We start from the raw sequence: 22,738 nt of genomic DNA, 5'->3' as shown, positions 1-22,738 counted from the left end.
GGATTGTCCATCACGAACATCATGTTCAGGCACAAGGTCGTCCATATGTGCACTTGGCACCAAGACACCCTAGGCCGCAGTTCGATGATCGATTTTGTCATCATTTCATTAGGTCTGCGGCCATATGTCTTGGACACTCGGGTGAAGAGAGGTGCGGAGCTGTCCACTGACCACTACCTGGTGGTGAGTTGGCTCACCACCAGGTAGAGAAGTGGGGGAGGAAGCCGGTCAGACCTGGCAGGCCCAAACTTGCAGTGAGGGTCTGCTGGGAATGTCTGGCGGAGTCCCCTGTGAGACAGAGCTTCAACTCTCATCTCCAGCAGAACTTCGAACACATTCCGGGGGAGGTTGGGGACATTGAGTCTGAGTGGACCATGTTCCGCGCCTCCATTGCCGAGACGGCTTATTGGAGATGCTGCCACAAGGCTGTTGGTGGCTGTCGCGGCGGCAACCCTTGAACCGGTTGGTGGACACCTTCGGTGAGGGATGCTGTCAAGCTGAAGAAGGAGTCCTATCGGGCCTTTTTGGCCTGTGGGACTCCAGGCGCAGCTGATGGGTACCGGCAGGCAAAGCGGCATGTGGCTCAGGTGGTCGCTGAGGCAAAAAATCGGGCGTGGGAGGAGTTTGGAGAGGCCATGGAGAAAGACTTTGATTCTGCTTCGAAGCGATTCTGGTCCACCATCCGGTGTCTCAGGATGGGGAAGCAGTGCAGCACCAACACTGTTTATCGTGGGGATGGTGTGCTGCTGACCTCAACATGGGACGTTGTGGGCCGGTGGGTGGAATACTTTGAAGACCTCCTCAATMCCACCAACATGCCTTCTGTTGAGGAAGCTGAGCCTGGGGACTCTGAGTTGGGCTCTCCAATCTCTGGGGACGAGGTCGTCGAGGTGGTCAAAAAGCTCCTCGGTGGCAGGGCCCCGGGGGTGGATGAGATCTGCCCGGAGTTCCTCAAGGCTCTGGATGTTGTAGGGTTGTGTTGGCTCCAAATCCAAGGCCATGGTCTTGAGCCGGAAAAGGGTAGAGTGCCTTCTCCGGGTCGGGGGTGTTGTCCTGTCTCAAGTGGAGGAGTTTAAGTATCTGGGGATCTTGTTCACAAATGAGGGAAGAAGGGCGCGGGAGATCGATAGGCGGATGCGGGAGATCGACAGGCGGATTGAGGCAGCGTCTGCCGTGAAGCGGGCGCTGTACCGGTCCGTCATGGTGAAGAGAGAGCTGAGTCAAAAGCGAAGCTCTCAATTTACCGGTCGATCTACATTCCCACCCTCATCTATGGTCATGAGCTTTGGGCCGAAATGGGTTTCTTCTGCAGGGTGGCTGGGCTCTCCCTTAGAGATAGGGTGAGAAGCTTGGTCATCCGGGAGGGACTCAGAGTAGAGCCACTGCTCCTTCACGTCGAGAGGAGCCAGTTGAGGTGGCTCGGGCATCTGGTCAGGRTGCCTCCTGGACGYCTCCCTGGTGAGGTGTTTCGGGCACGTCCCACCGGGAGGAGGCCTCAGGGAAGACCCAGGACACGCTGGAGGGACTATGTCTCTCGGCTAGCCTGGGAACTCCTTGGGATTCCCCAGGAGGAGCTGGAAGAAGTGGCTGGGGAGAGGGAAGTCTGGACCTCCCTTCTGAAGCTGCTGCCCCCGTGACCCGACCCCGGATAAGCGGCAGAAAATGGATGGATGTATAAAAATAGTGACATATTTTTACTTTAAATACATCACTATTTTGATTACTATGATTATACTGGGGGCTGCACAGTGGCGCAGTTGGTAGAGCGGTTGCCTTGCAGCAAAAAGGTTCTGGGTTCAATTCCCGGCCCCGGTCTTTCTGCATGGAGTTTGCATGTTCTCCCTGTGAATGCGTGGACCCTCTCCAGGTACTCCGGTTTCCTCCCACAGTCCAAAAACATGACCTCTCCAAACCTCTCCAGATTGTCCCTAGGTGTGAGTGTGTACGTGCATGGTTGTTTGTACTGTGTGTCTCTGTGTTGCCCTGCAACAGGGTGAACCCCGCCTCTCACCCAGAACGTTAGCTGGAGATAGGCACCAGCAACCCTCCCGACCCCACTAGGGACAAGGGTGTAAAGAAAATGGATGGATGGATGATTATACAGATTTATTTATTTTTTATGAGCGTGAATATGTTAGGTGCTCCCACCCCCTCCGAATTCTTGGTGTCTTATACACTGTGCATGATTATTCTCATTGGACTGAATGAAACTTAATTAAGCCAGTAAAATAAAACCAGATTAGTTTATGCTGAGCTGTCAACCAGGCAGAAACCTGAAAACACCTGACAGCCTTCTCTGCTTCCTGCAGATTGGATTTACCACAGACCCCAGGATGGCCCGCTCATCTCCATACCCAACAGATGTGGCCCGAGTCGTGAATGCGCCGATCTTCCACGTCAACGCAGACGACCCGGAGGCCGTGATGTTTGTGTGCAACGTAGCGGCAGAGTGGAGGAACACGTTCCATAAGGACGTTGTTGTAGATCTGGTAAATGTTTAAGTAAATGTCTACATTTTAAAAAATGATATCCTTTTTAAACTTGTAGTTTGGAGGAAAAGGTAAGAAAAGCCATTAACAAAACTTTAATAACCTGAAAGTTCAAGTCAGAAGTGTTGCATACGCGAGATGGCAGAAATGAAGTTTGTAGATCTGTCAAACCTATTACTGTAAATATTACTATGATAGATCCTTAGATCATTACACATTAACACAGAAATCCTGAGAATTCACAGTCCTATATCAGGACAGGGATGTTATTGACTGTTTCTGCTGCAGGTTTCCTACAGGCGTAACGGCCACAATGAGATGGATGAGCCGATGTTCACCCAGCCGCTGATGTACAAGCAGATAAAGAAGCAGAAAGGAGTCTTGCAGAAGTTTGTAGAAAAGCTTGTTGCTGAAGGAGTCGTCACAACACAACACTACAAGGTAATGCCACCAGCATGCCTGTACGCCTTATGATTTTGAGCATGTGATTTTTATCTATCCTAAACTTTAAAAATACTGAAATTGAGTGTTTAGGTTTGAACTCCACATTTCCATTTATGAAACTGAAATGCAAACCTTTTTGACTCTTAGGGGGAAGTGGCTCGATACGACAAAATCTGTGAGGATGCTTTTGCTCATTCCAAAGACGAGAAGATCCTCCACATCAAACACTGGCTGGACTCTCCCTGGCCAGGTTAACTTGTTTCTAGGAATCATTTAAATGTTGATTTGTGTAATTTTTTTCACAGTATGACCATGTTTTGTATAGATTACATGTATATTTAGTGTTAATGTAATCTGCTAATGCATCTGAACTGAGAAAATTACTTTCTTTTTGTCTTTTTTCATATTTAATGATCACTGAAACTTGCATGCTATGTGAGTATCTTCAAGTAGTCAAATAATTCAATGTTAAAATGATCAGAAACCAAGTCAGACTCCACTGCTGTTGGAATTACCTTAAGCTTTCGGCATGCTGTGGTGAGTGGATATTCCTCAGCGCAGACAGAGTGTCTGCGTAGTGTAGCATGGGTTTACGTAAAGTTAGCATCAGGTCGCTGTTGTGACATTTGAGTAGAACGTGTGTAAGTGTGACGTTTTGGAGCAGTGGTGTGGTATTTATGGCGTCTCAATTACAGCACTCCACCACTGAATTATTATGTCTTTTGTCTATATAAAATCTTTAGGTTTTTTCACTCTGGATGGTCAACCTAAAACTATGAGCTGTCCTTCCACTGGTATTCGAGAAGATGAGCTCTGTCACATTGGAAACGTCGCAGCCTCTGTCCCGGTGGAAGATTTCATGATACATGGAGGTATTCTCCATCACTCCATTAGGATTGTTAGAAAATGCTATGAATTAGCAGTGTTGAGCCTTCATTTTTCTGCTTGTTGGATCATGCCACAGGGTTGAGTCGTATTCTGAAGGGACGCACACATATGGTGAGCCAGCGAGTGTGTGACTGGGCCCTCGGAGAGTACATGGCCTTTGGCTCTCTGCTCAAAGAAGGCATCCACGTGCGTCTCAGCGGACAGGATGTAGAGAGGGGGACGTTCAGGTAACAACAAAACAGCTTGTTTAATGGTAAATACTGAGTGACATGATTTATTTGCTCAACACAGAGTACTAGCCTGGTAAAAACCAGCGTCTTGTTCTGCGCTTCACTTTGAGGGTCTGGACTCTAGGCTGTTGAGAAACGATTGCTTCCTGGAATTGTGGACTCTCACGAGGTTTTAACCCTTGTTTGTCGAAATGGGGTCCAACTGACCCCACACACGTAAAACCTGTATCATTTTCCATAGAACTCTATGGACCTCTATGCCTCAGTCCTCGCACACACAAGGGTTAAACGTTACCCAAGCACTAACGTTTGACCATAACGTGTGTCATGAGACAGTTTGATGCTACGAAGATTATTGGAAATTTTCTGCGCTGTAAACAGCCATTTTCCATTGTGAAGAGAGAAATGTCAAGCTGAATGAGGTGTCTGTTAATGTTAATTCAATATTTGGCTAACACAAATGTCTTGGTTCAGTCCCTCTGCTTCCATCGCTAAAACTACAGACAGACTACAATTCTAAGACAGCGTGGAAAATCAATGTCACCGTTCACAATTCCTCCTTCTCTTCGCTGATTGTGGAAATCAGCAGAGGGAATCCAAGTGAATGGGAGAAAGTCCAGACTGGGCTTTGAAGAGAGATTAAAATCAAGTGGAATTAGAAAAGAATGTAATGGCCAGGCTAATACAGTACAGTGTTATCCTCAGAGAAAACAAAAAAATTATGTTATTGGTAAAAGTTAAATGTTTTATGCTGCTTGTAGATGAACTACACTGGTTAAAGGTAACTGGGTTTGATTTGTGCAAAATATTCTCACTGATTAAATTGGTTGGAGGTGGATTTTGTTTTGCCCACACATTTTACATCACAATATATCACTCTGATTAGATTACATTGTTTTATGTGACAATCTGATTCTTTGACCAAATTCAGGACTTTATAAAATGCTAGTCAATGAAAGTATGCTAAATACGCACAGTGGCACACAGGATTGTAAAGATACAAAAAGCTAAGTATGTTTTGTATATTCTTTAAAAAAAAGTTGCATATAGATTCTCATTCTTCAACTAAAACACATTGTTTCATATCTTTGGCCAAAATGTCCTGTTAGAAAAATGAATCAAATTGTTTTTACTGTTTTTCACAGCCATCGACATCACGTTCTCCACGACCAGAACGTGGATAAGAGGATCTGCATCCCGATGAACTCCATCTCCCCTGATCAGGCTCCCTACACCGTGTGCAACAGCTCCCTGTCTGAGTACGGAGTCCTGGGTGAGTGGCACACCGACCGGCAGCGCCATGAAAAGTCACAAATTACACATCTGACTCTTTATATATTTCGAACATGAAAGAAGTATAAAATCATACACATGAGCACGGAATGCAAAGAACATTTATTTTTGTACAATAATCTTAACATCCTTGTAAAGGAGAAGGAAGAAGTAAGAAGCTTATGAACTCCTACCCCATAAACTCATACCACATTAAACATGATTACCTTCAGTCACACGGTGGCGTTTGTTTTTATCCCGTCTCTGCAGGTTTTGAGCTCGGCTTCGCCATGGCCAGTCCCAACGCTCTGGTACTGTGGGAGGCCCAGTTCGGAGACTTTCACAACACGGCCCAGTGTATCATTGACCAGTTCATCAGCTCTGGACAGGCCAAGTGGGTCAGACAGAACGGCATAGTGCTGCTGCTGCCGCACGGCATGGAGGGCATGGTAGGAACAAACAAACACCTGTGTTTTTTTTCTTCGCTGGTATATTTAGCTCAATTCAAAGATACTTTATCAATCCCAAAGGGAAATTAAATAAATATTCTGCAGACACAATGTTTCTGTATTCTACTCTTTGTGTCTCTTGTTCACATCCAGGGTCCAGAACATTCATCTGCCCGTCCTGAGAGGTTCCTACAGATGTGCAATGACGACCCAGATGTTTTTCCTGTAAGTTTGTGTCCCTATATAAGAACACTAAATACTGGATATGTTGACATAATCTAATGTTTTAACCTGGTGTTAAGTCATGTCAACTATTGTCTGCATAAATTAAGCAGAGATCTGACATTAACATTAGAAAATGTTGCTTTTTTCACAGCGATGAAATCAGCTTTTTATTATTTTGAAACTTTTTTTTAATTATTATTAGAAAGTCACAGGGGACTTTGCGGTGCATCAGCTTTATGACTGTAACTGGATCGTGGCCAACTGCTCCACTCCTGCAAACTACTTCCATGTCCTGCGCAGGCAGATCCTGCTGCCCTTCAGGAAGCCTGTGAGCAACTCCCACCATGAACCGCAGCTCAGAGTTCAAACCGACGCAGTTCCTAAAGCTCAACGTGTTCCTCTTTTCTCTGCTTTTTAAACAACAGCTCATCGTGTTTACGCCAAAGTCGCTGTTGCGCCATCCAGAGGCCAAATCGAGCTTTGATGACATGCTGCCTGGTAAGAACTGATTTTAAAAAAAAAAGAAAACATCCAGGAAATGATGTCAATGAAATAAAGTCTTGGTTTTATATTATGTTATATTTTCTCCAACCAGGTACCCACTTCCAGCGCCTCATCCCGGATGAGGGGCCGGTAGCTGTTGGCCCCCAGAACGTGAAGAGAGTCGTTTTCTGCGCAGGCAAGATTTACTATGACCTCATCAGAGAGCGTAAGAGCAGAGGCCTGGAGGATGCCGTCGCCGTCGTCCGCATCGAGCAGGTGATTGGTTCCGCCTTCGCTTCATCCAACCAACTTCATCTCCAGGCCTGGATCAACGCTGCAGCAGATTTAAGGTCGTGTTTGTGTGATGTTGCAGCTGTCTCCGTTCCCCTTTGACCTGGTGAAAGCTGAGGCTGATCGGTACCAGAACGCCGATCTGGTTTGGTGTCAGGAGGAGCATAAGAACCAGGGTTACTACGACTACGTCAAGCCCCGCCTCCGTACAACAATGAACCGCACGCGCCCCATCTGGTCAGTTTTACATAGGTCACCTGCTGTGAAGCTCTCCACACCAAAGCAATGCAAGAATGGTAGAAGTAATGAGACAAGATTCAATGCTTAGCAATGACATCAGGGGTATTTCTAACATGAGGTGGTGCATGACTGTGAAATGGAAGGAAATGCATGGTTGTCAATGTTTTGTTTTTACAAATGGGAATTTGAAAAGTGTGGCATGCATTCATTTTCTTTTTTCTTTTTTCTGAACCACTACATGAAATGTAAAAGTCACATAATGAGGAAATAGCACACAGATGCACCACTGTGTCTCAGTGTGAATGCTGCTGCTCTGTGTAGGCCTCAGAGGATTGTTAGTGAACAAACAGAAAAGGTGCACAAAACCTGATTCTAAATGGAATTGGAATTCCAAGTCCTGGGAATCCTGAATCCACTGAAAATACTCAAAGATCCATTTTAAAATGCTCATCCTATTTGAGAGCATGAGAACAAGACAGCAAAATCTTTACAGCACTTTTTCAGACACTCAAAGATGCATTCCCAGTAAACTGCATATTGCATTACGCAATACTTTTGAAAGACTCCACATGGAAAGTCATAATGGTCAAAATGAGTTGTGGGGTTGATATGTGATCCGTTGTAGTGGAACAGACTTCTTTCATAATCTAATAATTATGATTTTCAGCCATTGTTTACATTTGGATTTACCACTTCTGGTTTCTTCTGGTGCAGAATTCCGACGCATGCGTCACGTCGATGAGGTGAAAGTCAGATCCAATGTAACATGACCGTTCAGGCTGTTAGAAAACAATCCGATACGCATATGATTTAGAATCACTTATGGAAGTATCTTGGTGTCTTAAGAGTCTCCTCATTAAACATGTTGGACTGATCAAGACAATGTCTATGTAAAAAAAAACAAAAGTACTTTGAGTTTCTGTTTTGACGTTAGTGCCTGTGTGTTTGTGCAGGTATGCTGGCCGTGAGCCCGCTGCAGCTCCAGCCACTGGAAACAAACACACTCACCTGACGGAGCTTCAGCGTTTATTGGACGCAGCCTTCGATCTGGACACTTCCCCACGGAAACTGTAACGGCCCCAGAACACCACAGCCCAGACCGGACTGTTTACACCGTTACCATGAAGACCGTGTGTTCACAGTGAGACACGATGCCAAAGGAAAACTACAGAACCACTGATTGATTTAATGATTTTGGTGAAATATTTTCTGGCACACAGAACAATAATAATCAGTTAAAGAATATTTTAATATTACAAGGAAAATCTAAACCTCAGAAACTAAGAAAAGAAAACAGCCAGATTGGTAACCTGGTAAAAACTTTTATTTGTGTGGCTCTGTTTGCCTCCCAACCAGCAAAAACATGAATTATGGTTTTAAGGGAATTTGACTGAGAAAAATCAGATAGAAGAAAATGACATTTAATATTTTAGAAGTTTTAGAGAAGCTGGTTGGACAGAGGGAACTGATTTATACTCAATAACTTTAAAAAATTGCCAACTAATCATTTAAGGGACAGTATTATGCAAAATGACGTATCAGAAAAAGCAGGAGTTTTTAAAGAGACAGAGGTTCAACTGCAAGGCGTTTCATTACAAAGTCAAATTTTTAGAGTCATATTTGCATATTTGATATCACATTTTTATAACCACTGAAGGTATCATAGTTACCTGATTGTGCTATAAAATGATCCTGTGTGCCAGAAAAATTTATAACACCGACCCTTTAACTGGATTTTGGAAATCAAGATTACGGGATTTAAACTTTTACTGTTTCAAAGCCACAAAGCAATATAAAGTCTTTTAATGAAAAGTCAAAGTGTTGGAATGACTGGTATTCAACTGTACTTCCCTCTCCCTCACCTGTTGCTGTGCTGTCAGTGGGGTTTTTTCCCTCTTACTGCATAAGAGGGAAATTATATTTATATAATTATATTTTGCACAATAAGTTCACTTATTTAAAAAAGAAAACACTAAAACTGCCACTTTTTCATTTTACAGTTCGTCTTCAACTAATCTGTTCATGTGCTTTAAAAAAAAGTTGTTAAAATGATCTGCTCATATCAACACCACTTATGAAAAAAGTACAACTGAACCCTTACAGTTCTAAATATGTGGTTTAGCTAAAAGAAACCGATATATGGATTATCTGCGTCATGGATCAAAATATCAAATACCGGTACGTTTTATAGATAACACTGCTAATTAATATTTACATATCATTTTAATAGCAGAGAGGATATTTTGTTGCTGTTTTGTTATGAATAAAAGCAGTCAGATAATTTTTTTCAATTTTTATTTGAAGATGTTTTTTGTTAATATCAAATGTTCATGGGAAGATCTACTGCTGCATGCATACAGCTAACTATGAGATGAGGGTTTCTGGAAAAAATGCAACACTGAGCATCAGGGATTGTTTGACACACTGACACACTAATATAGCGGAAGAATGTTTGGTAAAAGAATTTAGGTTTCATTAGAAGTTCAACATCTCAACCGGCCCCTGACTTACAAATTCAAGCTTAGGAGCTGAAGACGCTTTTTATTGCTTTTTTTTTTTCTTCTTTATTTTTTTTCCCAGTCCAAAACATCACTCTTTAAGGTCTGCTTGTACAAGATTATAGCATGTCCCTATGGAAACATCATAGCGTTGATGCAGATATGTCAGTAAACACACAACCTCTGAATTAAAGCATGTATTTATTTTCATTTGTTGCTGCCTGTTTTAATGTTTTGAACAAAAATAAAGGATTTCTATCAGTGCTGTTAAACATAACTATATGTTTAATTGTTTCACTGAGAAAGCAAAACTAATGTAAATGAAATCTGTAGTGTAATCCAGACAGTGAGTAGAATTAGAGAAAACTCGTTAGAACACAAAAAAATGATTCTAGTTTGGTTTATTTTGCAAATTCTCTGGTCCAGAAACATCTGGATAAAACAATTCTACAAAACACTCACCGTTTAACACAAATAGAACTAAAAACTAAGCTCCATTTATCAGGAGCGAGCATTCAGTGATGAGATGTTTGGTCATTCAGGCTCTGGCAGCTTCTAAGAACCATGAATATAATTTGATTGGTTAATCATTTTAGACTGGCTTAACGCCCTGATGCGATACCATTTGTTCTCAATCACAGTGTCAAAATGTGCAAAAAGCGTATTTCAGAATTATTGGCTTCTTCATTATAAACTAATTCCTTCAGTTGCACATAGAGCAGAATGCCTCAGAGCTGACTCTGGCTTTTTGTCAGGTAGTCGAACAAACTCTCATGGAAATTGGATTTGTTACGTAGAGCACAGTACTTCTCCAGATGTCTGTACAGCTGGCCTGAAAAAAAAAAAACAGAACATGAAGTAGATTTAAAAAAGATTAGTTCTGCCAGCACTATTAACTTTACTGTTCTTAAAGTAAATAGTAAACTGTGTAAAGAAACAGCTAAACATTTACATCAGATCCCTTCAAAAATAAACCTGCTTATGGACGATTTAGTTATGAATCTGACTATTCTCTAATTTTCCAGTGTGGGGACCTTGACCCAAACTGTTTGCATAATTGGTTTATATTTTTGTACTTTTGACCAGAATAACAGAATAAAAGTGATTTAAATCAGAACTATATTTGGTAGAAAGAAATTATATTTCTACATGACAAATAATTTACTGAAAGGTGTGCAAGAGAAGAGCAACAGCAACACGAACACTACTGACTCTGAGAGGCTGAAGCATTTTTCTAAAGGTTTGTGTTTAAAAATAATTTACAATTATTTTTAAACATTCAGTGATGAGATGTTTATTTGAATAAAAATAATTTACAATTATTTTTATTCAACCAAGAAGCTTGTTTCTTATAGGAAATGAGACACAAATCTATCAAACGGTAATAAAAAAAACAATACAATGATGTAAAATGTTCTTCACATTCTATATTTAAAAATAGCACATTAAAATTTATTTATACTCTTTCCAATAATCAATGAAAAAATCTTTCCTTACACTACAGCAATCAAACATCAAACTTTTCTTGTACTTACTGTTCAACTTTTTGCATGTTTTTACTGTCACTTCAGATCTTTGAAACTCTGCTAACAGAACATCAGGGGGAAAAAAACTCCTGGTAAAACTAAGATTAATTTAAACCTAAATCTGCCAGTATGAATAATTTTGGTCTTAACTGTATCAGTGCAAAACCTTCCTGTTTTTGAAACTGATGACTGATTAAGAAGCTCTTCAGAAAATATAACACACCAACAGTAAAGAATTTCAGCTTATTACCTTAACTTTTTTCAGGGAATAAAATTATTACTTTTGTGTAAATTTCATTCTAGCCATCAATTTTTTTATTTTTATGTTTGTCCACCAGAGGGCGGTGTTGTTCCCAATTCTGACGGTGATACAAAATCTCAGACTTTCTACTGTTTTCTGTAATGAGACATATCAACTGAAATGATTAGCATGTTTTGCTACTGACGTTTAGGAATGGCGTGCTTTAAAAAAAATGATCAAAATTTAATATTTCCATTTCAACCTTTTTAAGTTTTTTTTGGCTCTATTGGCTTTTATATAATAGTGAATTGACAGGAAAGTGGGTAATGAGAGAGAGGGAAGACATACGGCCAGGAATCGAACCTGCGACAGCTGCGTCAAGGACTAAGACCTCCTTATGTGGGTTGTGGTTAACCCCTGCGCCGCCACAGCACCCCCAGGTTGAACTAGTTTTAATATATTTAATGTCCGTATGGTGAGCTTTGGGAAGCTGACATTTTTTTATAGAGACAAATGTTGATTTTAAAGGTCATCTGAAGGGTCAGTCATTCTATTTTATTAATTATTCCAGTTTTCAACTGATGTCTTCCAAATGTATTTTTTTAAGTTGCCCTATTATTTGTCATTAAGATAAACTTGTACTTCTTTTTTTAATTAAACTTAACAGTTTTTCCACTTTTTGTCTCAAAGTAAACACACACACCATTCATAGTGATGACAGCTACTTGGGCAAAAACTTCAACTCGGCTTTCTGTCATGAAATGTCTCACCAACTGTCATTTTCTGTGTGACCAGCAGGTGGTATGTTTGCTGTAGCCTTCTGCACAGATGGTGGTCTCCAAACGTGAAGAAGGCCAAACCCCGCAAGGCCCTGGCTGCTGCCATCAGCTGGATTACAGCTGCAAACCAACACATAGCAACATCACTCAGTCACTCTGTGTCAGATTTAAAAAAACAGCCAAATAAAGAAAATATTTGCCTGTTTTAGCTCTGGACTTAAAGGTGGAATATCTTTTCAGGGAATTGTAATAATAATAATACAGACCCAATTTTAGAGTAACAGAGTTTACCTTTGAGTTCTGGGTCTCCATTGAAGGCTCCACAGCCCCACTTTCCTGTGGCGATGTCTGGCTCTTCATGACCATGGTGACCTTTGAACCCACAGTAAGCCTTGGAAAACACACACAGGCAAAAAAAAAAAAACTTGAAATGTAAAAACATTGAACTAATATGGCAAAGTCCATTCGATCAGATTTGAGCTAAGTTGAACCAGCAAGAAACGCACTTTGCATTGCGTGATCAGAACCTCCTCTGCATTCAGTCGAACAAATTTAAATTCATTTTTATTTATAAAGCACGTTTAAGAAACAACTTGTTCAACCAAAGTTCTAAAACTGCTGAAATAGAAAGTCAGAAGCAAGAGCGCTGACACAGAGCTGACCTGTTTGTTGAACATTGAACCAGAATCCATGGTTACGCCGAGATTTCTAACCTGATGTTTAACATAGGTTTAGAATAGGTGTGTGTGTGTGTGTGCGTGTGTGTGTGTGTGTGTGTGTGTGTGAGGGTGTGCGCGGGTGTGTGTGTGTGTGTGTGTGTGTGTGTGTGTGTGTGTGTGTGTGGATATCTGTTAGGACTAAAGAAAACCCCATCTGTTTTCTTTTCATTAAAGATCAGAGAATTCAAGGCCATCCACACCAGGATGTTCTCAAGGCTCTTTAAGAGGTTAAAGGGAGTCTGGGTGGAAATAGGGAGAAATAAATCTGAATCTTATGCATAAAACTTACAAAGGATGCCATGATATCTTCAAATCAACTCTAAAATGAGAAGGTATAATGAAAAAAAGAGAGGACTGAGAATTCAACCTTGAGGAACGTCTGAGGAAAAAGGTGCTGAAGTTTTCCGAACAAACACAGAAAAGTTCAATCCAACAGATGTGAACTAAACCAGCATAGCATGTATCCACAACCCAAAGCTCCAAACGGGATATTAGAGTGCTGTGGTCAACACAGTGACTGACCTTGTTCAGTTCCCGTCTAACTTTCTCCATGTTGTACTGATCTATGGGATGTTTGAAGTGACAGGCGTCGATGGCCAGAATCTGCCGCTTCAGCCGACGCCACTCGTCTCTGCAGAAAACGTTCAAAGAAATCAGAAAACCAGCACAAACTGAATAAGTTCTAGTTTTGTTTTTTGACTTTTTTTAAGCATCTCACCTTTCAAGGTGATCATCATAAGGGCCCAACCACTGAAAGCTGTCACTGAAACCAGAGTAACAGCTGAACTGCTGCGTACCTGAGGAACAGACAGCAAAAACGTGAGATGTGACACGACTGCGGTCTGGTCTGATCACACGTCTTGGAATTTAGGTTTAACGTTTAGAAGGGTGTCTTGAGAATGTGCATGTTTACAGCAAATGAACTGAAAGGTTGAGAACCAATCAGAACCCAATAAATTTATCCTCGAGTACGAACAAGTTTTATTGTACATTTCCTGCAGCGGCTTCAAAACATAACATATCTAACAAAACGCTTAAACGTTTAATAACCTTTAACCTGTATATTGGATATGTATCTGTGCCATATCACATAATACACAATATTTGTACTTTTTTTTTTTTACAGATTAAAAAAAAAAAAATTTAAATAGCTGAAACATGTGGCAAAATCCTTCATTTATTTAGTTTCAACTTCATGTGACAGACCAGCAGGAAGTCCTGCATAATTGCAAAATTTCTCAAAATAAACGTGACCGTAAATATTCATTATTCATACTGAACTGTGATCTCGTATAATTTTTATTGGTTGTTGGTTTTAATCTTTCATATAAAAAAAATTATTATAATATGTAACATGCAGCTTGTGCAGGGTGTGTGTGCACCTACAAGAAAACACAGCAGTGTGGATCAGCCTGAGCTGACCAGGTCTACAGGTTTGGTTACCTGATGAGGTTTGGTGTTAAATGTAAGATATTTATAAAACAATAAATGAGACTCAAAACTATTTGGCTACCGTCTCCTGATAATCATGTGGAGCCTCGACATGGTCATTTTGATCTGAATTAACCATTTTATTATTTATAGTCAAACCTAGACCTATAGTTGCAAAACAACTGGTCTGAGGTGTTTTTTCTACCTGTAATGATGAGACACTCATTCTTGTCAAGTTTCTCTGTGAAGAGACGAGCTACGATTAGCTCCGGGTTCATGAGGAACAGGATCTCTTCCTGAACCAGGCCGGAGTCCAGGACACCCCCACCTACCCTGCTGGCAGCAAAGTCCACCTCCACACACACACAGACACAGAATCCAGTTAGGCCTCAGTTGTGAACTGAAAAAGCTGTGGATCCTCTCAGCTGCAGGTTCCTTCTCACCTGAAGCAGCTGTGCGCCTTCGCCCTCGATCCGGCCCTCTGATGTAACATGCAGCTTTTGCAGGGTGTGTGTGCACCTACAAGAAAACACAGCAGTGTGGATCAGCCTGAGCTGACCAGGTCTACAGGTTTGGTTCCATGTTTCTAAAGTGTAACAGAAACACAAACAATACGGCTGCTTCAATATCTTCTTCCTCTAGTGCAGGGGTCCCCAAACCTTTTCCTGTGAGGGCCACATAACTTTCCCTTCTCAATTGGGGGGCCGGAGTCAGTTTGTAACAGAAAAAGTGTGACGATTGCAGGAGTGCCTAAATGTAAAAATGTATTGTTTTCCAGAAAACACAATCAAATAACATTCACTGGGTTCTTCACAGAACAAGTCAGGAAATAAATAATAACACTATTAATGAAATAAATAAATAACCAAATAACCCTCTCTGGGTTCTTCACAGAAAAAATCCAGGAAGGATTATAGTCCATATTTTCCCAACTATGAGCCGCACTGGACTATAAGCCACAACCCCAAAGTTTTTTTTAAACCAGTAAACATACACATATAAGCCTCAGATATCTCTGCCACTCCAGGTTTTCCACAATGATGCAGCAGCAGCAGCAGAGGGGGGCGGACACCCAAAATTTGAGTCACAACAGGTCAATTGAATATCACATTTATTAGGGTTGAAAAAGAAAAAGTTGCCAAGATTAGATTTAACAGAACTGATTACCTAGTTTCCGAATGGTAACTGTAACAGTAAAAGTGCTGATCCTTCATGTCTGCTACTAGCATGTGCTAAATCAGTGGTCCACCTTTTTATTACGGCGGACCGGTCAAGACTTGGAAATTTTGTTGCGGCCCGGGGAGGGGGGACAAGGGGGGGATGAACAGTCAGATAAGGCTTCTGCATGTTGGTGTTCCCACTAAATCCTGAATATGCCCAATTTGGTTTGTCTTGGTCTTTTTATCGCAGCCTGTGGGGATTTTCCCTGACTTGGAACGAGAACAACCTGTTGAATGTGACAGGTAGCCAATCAGAAAGCGCTGTGACGTAAGAACGGAGGGGAATCCCAAACAGCTGACATATCGCTCCACTGAGAGTCCGGTGGATATCGGAGATGATATGTGGAAATGTTTATTATTAAATCTAAAGGTCATTATTATGTTTATTCAGTTAAAAATGTTAACTATGAAAAAACATATTCACCTCCAAATCATAGTGCAGCAAATAGAGCGGCTGCTCCCGTCGTCTTTCATCCACCGCCTTTTCTTTTTGTTACGTCTTTTATCTCTTAAAGTGAGTAAACAAACTATCACTATTGCTTCTACATTGTCATCTGTGTTTGGTTATTCTAAATTCCCGCTATGTTGGGGGTTTTACTGGATTATCCTCTGGAATCGGGATGTTCGTGACTGGAATCGGTTCGTGTTGCTCCTCCTGCCTTGGAGACACGAACCGATCGAACCTGTTGGACTTTTATCAGCTCTGTTGTCACAGAGGTCACTTATATATCGTCAACTCACAACTTATATCCTCTCAGGATGTTTGACAAGATGAACACCAGTAGAAAAACATTGTGCAAAAGAGAATAATATGGCGACAAATGGTCATCAGTTGGTAGATTTCCAGAATGATTTCCAGAAATTATGAAGTATCAAAGCTAAGTACTGACTTATAAGCTAAGTTTTTTTTAATAAAATTTTTTCAATCAATGCTACCAAAAGTAATTAAGTGTGTAACAGCATCACTGATGTGAGAATGCTTTCGTTTTTTGTATTAATTAACATCAGACATTACTTTCCCCAGGCTTGAGCTTCTGCGTCGCTGAGCCACCGCCTCTCGAACGTCACCAGGCCTTCTGGTTTAGCTCCTACAGAGAAATCAGCAGATTGTCACAAACCTCCTGCGACGTACGTACCCCGCGAACACGCGTTCACGGTCCGAGGTCTGCACTCACTCTCGTCTGTCATCACGTTAAAGTAGTGCATGATGGCCTTGAACTTCTGGTTCTTCCGCTCTGACCAGTTTCCAAACAATCTGAGTAGAATCAGAAGTATCAGTGGGAATGTTAAATAAAGACAGGGCAGCAGTAAGGAGCAGCAGCGACGCTGCGCCTGCTGACCTGCTGAAGTTTATGAACGGGTAGTTGTGGTATTCTGCTTTGGAGCTGGTGGTGTTGCGGTGAGGAAAGGTGCAGTAGAAGGCGTTGGCGAGAAGACAGGAAATCTGAGCCTGGGACAAAGTGATGGAGGCTGGTTGGTGGCGCTGCAGCAGAGGGATGGCCTGGACACACAGACACAAACTATTACACTCATGGCGTTTGGACAATGACATTAAACATAAAATGAATGTCGCTGTACTTTTTATTTTCCATACAAGCGAACACCAGGGTGGGTCTGGCTGCCTTACAGGGTCACAGCAGATGAAAATGCAGCTGAATGGGATACTCCTACGCTGCATATGGACTCATGCTTGTACAGTTGCTCATTAGCTTTATTTTGTGTGTTTTATGTACAAGCAGTAATACAATCCTTCTTCATTTTTACCTTTATATCTATCACGCTTTGCTAATGTTAGCATGAAGAGCTACTTTTGTTTTGTTTGGTTCTTTCCACATGCCAATTTTTTTTCATCTCAGATTACGGATTAGTTTTACTGCATAGCAACGTAGCAACAAAAGAGCAGTTTAGCTTTAGGTCCAGTTAACTTGGCTTAACATTAATATTGCTGGACCTGAACTGAAGCGACAAAATTGACCATTAACTCAATTAACTACATTTCCAGGCTTAATTTCATCCTCGTTAAATGATTCCGAGTCAAGTCTAAAGTCTTTAAAGTATGAGTCCAATCCAGATCTGAAGTCTTTTGTTTTTGTGAGTTCAGTACAGTTTCAGTCTAGGCCTCTGACTCTTCCCTGTCTGTTTGGTAATGAGTCACCTAATGACGCCTCCACTGGTACCTTCTTGACTTGATCAGGCAGCGTCAAGGCCAAAGCAGCAATCTTTGGAAACAGCTTCTCATAGAGGTTTTCAATATCATTCTAGAAGGAAAGCATGAAACGTTTCTCATCACCCGAGGCTTTAATCAGTCATAAAACTCATCAGGTCAGTTTAAGAGGTGACCACTGACCTTCACGTATCTGGGAAGTGCATCAAAAGACCACTCTCGTTCATAACTGGGGTTGTATCTCAGGATGGCTTTCTGATGGGAGACAAGTAACCAGAGTCAAACATCAGAGTTAGTATAATCATAGTATTAATAATGACTATTTCATCAGTGAATAATTGTCAACTAATCCATCCATCCATCTGAATGTGTGTTTCTGCATTTAAGACAGAAACACACAGTGTTGTCTGTAAATACGTTTTACCCAGAAGCCCTCAGGTGGCAGTTTTAGCCTCACCTGGTTCAAATTAACTTAAGAAAATCTTTGTTATTTCAGGAAATAAAACTATGATTTTCTTACTTAAAATAGAATTTAATTATTTGTGAATTATTTCTAATATAATTCTAACACTGAATTGAAAAAGGTTTGTATGAAAAATCTGTAGAATGTGTCAATTTGTTTTTATCTGATTAATGGATTAATCATCAGCATTAATCGATTATTAAAGCAATTCTTAGTGACGTCTCTAGTTCAACCATACCTGCACCTCTTCGGCTTTTGCTGCTTTTTTCTTGGCCAGAGCACGCAGCTGCTCGGAGATCAGGCTCCACCTCGACACTGGGCCCGAATGACTCTGCAACATCATTTACTTTTTTACATTTTTAACATATTAAAAAAATCTGCTTTATTTCACCAAAAGTTGAGAAATTTGAGGACAAAATATAACCCAGCTCCTTCAAGCCCTGCTCCTCTTTTTTCTTATTTTAAAGCTAAGTCAGGTAGTAGAATACATTGTGTTCATAGAACAGTTCAATTCATGGAAGCTGCAGGGTTATGTGTTGTAGTTATGAGCTGTCAGTATCTGTCAGTATCAGTCAGAGCAATATCAGTTTGGAGAATCAGGGAAAAGTTCTCATTTGGGAGTCAAGCTAACATACAAGCTGATTTCTACCACTTTAAACTCCTTCAAGTCAAACTTTTTCCAAGAGCACTAGATATTGCTGTCACAACTAGAGTCAGTGAAAAGGTTGTTTTGTGAACGACAAAGTGAGTAAATGAAAGAAGTACAAAATGGGTACCGTCCCTTTGAGGTCTACATGCAGACATAAACATGAGGGTGTTTTTCATTAAATTCCACATTACATTAGAACCTTCACCGTTTATTTTCAGGAACTGCTTTAAACTATCTGTTTAAGTCAAGACGCTATAAGTGCAAAGATCAGTTTAACAAAGATCAGTAAAGAAAGAAAAGTCAGATTGTTTAAAGAGACTGATTTCTGGGATCTTTGATTTGACTTTTTACCTGCTATACCTTTCTTTTATGTGTTAGAATTTTTGTTCTTTCCCCAGTGTCAGCAAACATTCCTTATTTGGAGAAGAAGCTCTGCTGCAGAGCAAAACGTCTCTTACACAGAAGGTCATAAAACATTGTCTTTACTCTGAAACACTAGAAGTACAAAGTCTGGATGACCTTATGAAACTGTTTAAATGTGATTTCATTAATTCTTCACCTTGAATGTAATGGCACCAAACTGTGTGTCTGGTTTCGGTGAGATGCTCGATGGTGAACACGGCATCTTAACAAAGCTACTGAGCCACAGGTCTCGCCCGTCCTGAGGAACAATCGCCCCGCACCTGAAGGAATTCACCTGAAAAGCAAACATGAGAATAGAAATGATTTTGTCTGGAACATGATTTTATTATTACGCAATAAGCCTAACCTCTATTGAAGGTTAGGCTTCAAAAAGCATTTAATGAATGCTTTTAAATGGCTTAATTATTGATCGAGATGTCATGTAAGGTGGATCCTAGCCACTACTACTCAGTTCATTATTCTGGGATTTTTCTGGGAAACATAACTCCAAATTAGTGCTGAGACGGTTTCAACAACATTACTGCATATTAAGTTATGTCTGGTATTTAGACTATTAGAATAGGAAATTATGTTCATATGGGGTCTCAAGTATTTGCAATTTAAGCTATTCCCAGTCAGTTATGGTCTCCAACCCAAAATCACTACATCTGGAATTTGTGTGTTTTTATGAAGAATTTTTTAAAAATAAAATATAACTATATTACTTTGGATTACAGTTGAAATGATAAATCAAATGAATCATACTGAATCGATTACCAAAGTAATCGCCAACTAATTTAGTAATAAATTAATCATTTACTGGACCATACAGACCCACTGAAAGGCTAACTGATGAAAGAACAACACCATCAAAGCAGTAATTAAGCCAAAACTACATGAGCCAAAAACTTTGCATTTTCCATTTATGAAAAAAAAACTTCTTTGTAAATATGTGGTACCCAGAACTCCTGGAGCAGCACAGGTTTACCTTCACTTTGTTCAAATTCTGTGACAAAAATCTAACAAGCAGCTTTTGCTATCCAATTAATGATTAATCTAAAAATGTATCATCAGATTTTCTTGCATTTTAGTTCATTTAAAAACATTATTGTGTTTATTTATTAACATTTTATTAATGTATTTCTAATATTGTATAAAAAAAGGCTTAGATGAAAAATCTGCAGAATGTAACCCAATGTTTCCCAATGAATCGTCAGAATAATCAACAGAATAATCAATAGTCGCCCCCCTACTTTGGATATGTATATATATTTTTTTCCAACAGGTGATGCTTGTAAATGAAGATGTCCTACTTATTCCTTGTTCACAACAAAAAGACAGAGAAAAAGGCGGAAACAACTCACATCTATGAGGACGGTGTGAGACTTTGAGAAGGTCAGTTTTCCCAGTTTGATGTCACACTGTGGAAGCGTCTTCAGTTCATCCAGCTGGCAGCACGACAAGCCGACTTCACTGCGCTCCTCACCATGCGCCGTCCCCACAGGCATGTGTTTGGCTGTCTTACTTCCATCCTCGTTGCAGCTGTCTCCATCGCGTTTGCTTGTCTTTTTTGCGTCCTCATTGCAGCTGTCTCCATCGTGTTTGCTTGCCTTTCTTGTGTTCTGATTGCAGCTGTGTCCAGATGTGGATGGATTAGAGGAGCTGGCCTGGGTTGAGCCATCCTTGCCGTTCTGCTGGTTTTCACTTTTGGGCTTCTCCTTTTCACTGTGCAGAGGATCAAACATTTGGATGCATTCTTTGACCTGGGAGCTGTCATTGTGGTGGTTTTTATTTTCCATGTCTGCAGGAAACAAGAGAAAGTGATCAGGAGTTTTATGTTCTCTGGTTAATCCCAAGATATTCCCAGTCAGATATTTCTCAAAAACCAACATGTACTAATAACAGTGATAACAGGAGCAAGCTGTTTATTTTAACTTTGTTTATAATAAGTCTCTTATTGAAGCTGTTAGCACATATAGTGTCTATTAACATGATTGTTGCCAGTGTCAGTGCATAAAATATGAAGTTTTCAGACTAGAAACAGGAAGGAAGGAGTTCAGTCCTATGTTGTTTCTTGATCTGAGGTCTGTTTTCTGAAACAAAAACTTTAGGAGTCTGTCACCTTCACTGATGCTGTTTTAACTGACAAACAAATCTCTTTGTAATAAGTATCAATAAAATCTTTTTAAGACATCTATCCACAAAATCTGACGTGATTAATATCAATAAACAATATATCTAATAGAATGTCCAGTATTCAATATGTATAGAATATTCTGAATCAGAATCAACAATTGTGAGCAAAGGAGTAAAATTATTCCATTTTGTGTTCCTAGAATATTTTTGTGGAGTTATCCAAAGACTTAATTTGTATCATAGCTGGTAGAAAAATTTTGTTTTTTGTTAGTTAGTTTTTTTTATTTTATTTTTTTTACCTTTTTTGTTTATTAAAACTGTACATTTCAGGGTTACATTTAAACAATTTTGAACAATTTTGAAATAATTGTTCAAGATTATCTGAAGATATAAGTAAAGCATAAGCATGCACCCAGCAACAGACCAACAGAGCATAGAAAAAAATCCAGCAAAAACTGGAGAGAGGATCTTAAGTACTGAGGGAGCTGTGGGAGAGAAGAAGGAATCAGAAGAGCTAATTACAGGCGAGTGGGGACAGCTAGAGAAGAGGAAATGGGGGAAAAAACAGGGAAAAGGAGCATTATGACCATCAGAGGGAAGAAGGAAAAACTATAAAACTAAAGGAACAAATCAAAGGAACTAAAAGCTTAATAAGTAAAATCTAAGTGACTGAACAAAAACTAAATAATTAAAACAGAACATGAACTAAGAACGCCAACATCTTAAGAAACACAAAATGAGATACAAACAAACTAAACTAATCTAGGCGATAAACTAAGACTAGAAATAAAGTAAACAATAAAGAAATTTCCCAAAGAAGCAATAATGAAACTGAAAGTCTATACACGTGGATAATTACAGAAAACACAAGTCATGAAGCGCAAGCATCTCAGTGACGGGAATCATTAGTCTGGAGGTGAACTGATGAAGCAGTCCAGTGTAATTTGACTTCCTTAGCTTTAAGGTCGAGGTTATTTTTCCGAACCAAACATTGACCTCAATCAAAACTCCGAAAGACAGGCGCGTGCCTACATGTAGCCGTCGGTAGTTTAATTTAGCAAACATTCTGCTATAAAACTCACCTTTAGTCAAAGACTGCGTTGGGTTTATTCGGATGTCGTGTAATTCTGTGTAATAGAGTTGTTTTCCTCGATGTGAACGCCCCCAGGACTGGAGGAACACAGTTCAGTTTACTTTAGATTAGAATCGAAAACGAAAGTGAACTGAAACCAACTGCGGCTGCGCACAACCTCGAAAGACGCTTTGGTGTTGGTCATGTTGAAATCTGATTGTCTGATTTAAACCACCAACACTAAAGACTGTATTAATTGCATATGTGGAGAGTACTGGAATGTTTCCGAGACTTAATAAATCGGGTTTTTTAAATGCTTTTTTATCGGATGATGAAAACTAAGAATGTTAAACCTCACATCTCTAGAAATGATCTTGTTATATAATTCAGTCCAGTTCCAGTGTGTGAACAAGACTCACGCCTAAGA

General features: G+C 40.3%; 2 protein-coding genes across 2 annotated transcripts in view; one reads left to right on the top strand and one right to left on the bottom strand.

Annotated features, from left to right (window-relative positions):
* ogdhb (oxoglutarate dehydrogenase b) overlaps positions 1 to 8,103 on the top strand; it is a 22,849-nt gene extending 14,746 nt beyond the window's left edge. The window contains exons 11-23 of the mRNA XM_008423235.2: positions 2,310 to 2,489; positions 2,778 to 2,930; positions 3,081 to 3,183; positions 3,677 to 3,805; positions 3,898 to 4,048; positions 5,197 to 5,324; positions 5,594 to 5,772; positions 5,926 to 5,997; positions 6,200 to 6,325; positions 6,423 to 6,495; positions 6,593 to 6,756; positions 6,854 to 7,008; positions 7,965 to 8,103. Of these exons, the coding sequence (XP_008421457.1) occupies positions 2,310 to 2,489; positions 2,778 to 2,930; positions 3,081 to 3,183; positions 3,677 to 3,805; positions 3,898 to 4,048; positions 5,197 to 5,324; positions 5,594 to 5,772; positions 5,926 to 5,997; positions 6,200 to 6,325; positions 6,423 to 6,495; positions 6,593 to 6,756; positions 6,854 to 7,008; positions 7,965 to 8,085 (1,734 nt within the window). The 3' untranslated portion in view covers positions 8,086 to 8,103. The remainder of the gene's footprint in view (positions 1 to 2,309; positions 2,490 to 2,777; positions 2,931 to 3,080; positions 3,184 to 3,676; positions 3,806 to 3,897; positions 4,049 to 5,196; positions 5,325 to 5,593; positions 5,773 to 5,925; positions 5,998 to 6,199; positions 6,326 to 6,422; positions 6,496 to 6,592; positions 6,757 to 6,853; positions 7,009 to 7,964) is intronic.
* A 1,359-nt stretch (positions 8,104 to 9,462) lies between these two features.
* Positions 9,463 to 22,494, bottom strand: pargl (poly (ADP-ribose) glycohydrolase, like). Its single transcript, XM_008423234.2, has 16 exons — positions 22,322 to 22,494; positions 20,468 to 20,904; positions 19,261 to 19,398; positions 18,291 to 18,383; positions 17,773 to 17,844; positions 17,603 to 17,683; positions 16,766 to 16,926; positions 16,601 to 16,680; positions 16,441 to 16,513; positions 14,649 to 14,724; positions 14,411 to 14,558; positions 13,493 to 13,571; positions 13,297 to 13,405; positions 12,347 to 12,446; positions 12,047 to 12,175; positions 9,463 to 10,341 (listed from the first exon to the last, which is right to left on the bottom strand). Exons 2-16 carry the CDS (start codon positions 20,900 to 20,902, stop codon positions 10,238 to 10,240), a joined length of 1,878 nt encoding a protein of 625 aa, XP_008421456.1. The 5' UTR covers positions 20,903 to 20,904; positions 22,322 to 22,494; the 3' UTR covers positions 9,463 to 10,237.
* Positions 22,495 to 22,738: the final 244 nt, after the last annotated feature.

The sequence above is a fragment of the Poecilia reticulata genome, linkage group LG12 (genome assembly GCF_000633615.1).
Source record: "Poecilia reticulata strain Guanapo linkage group LG12, Guppy_female_1.0+MT, whole genome shotgun sequence".
Lineage (NCBI taxonomy): Eukaryota > Metazoa > Chordata > Actinopteri > Cyprinodontiformes > Poeciliidae > Poecilia > Poecilia reticulata.
Note: the sequence above shows the minus strand (reverse complement) of the source record. Positions and strands in the feature narration are given on the sequence as shown.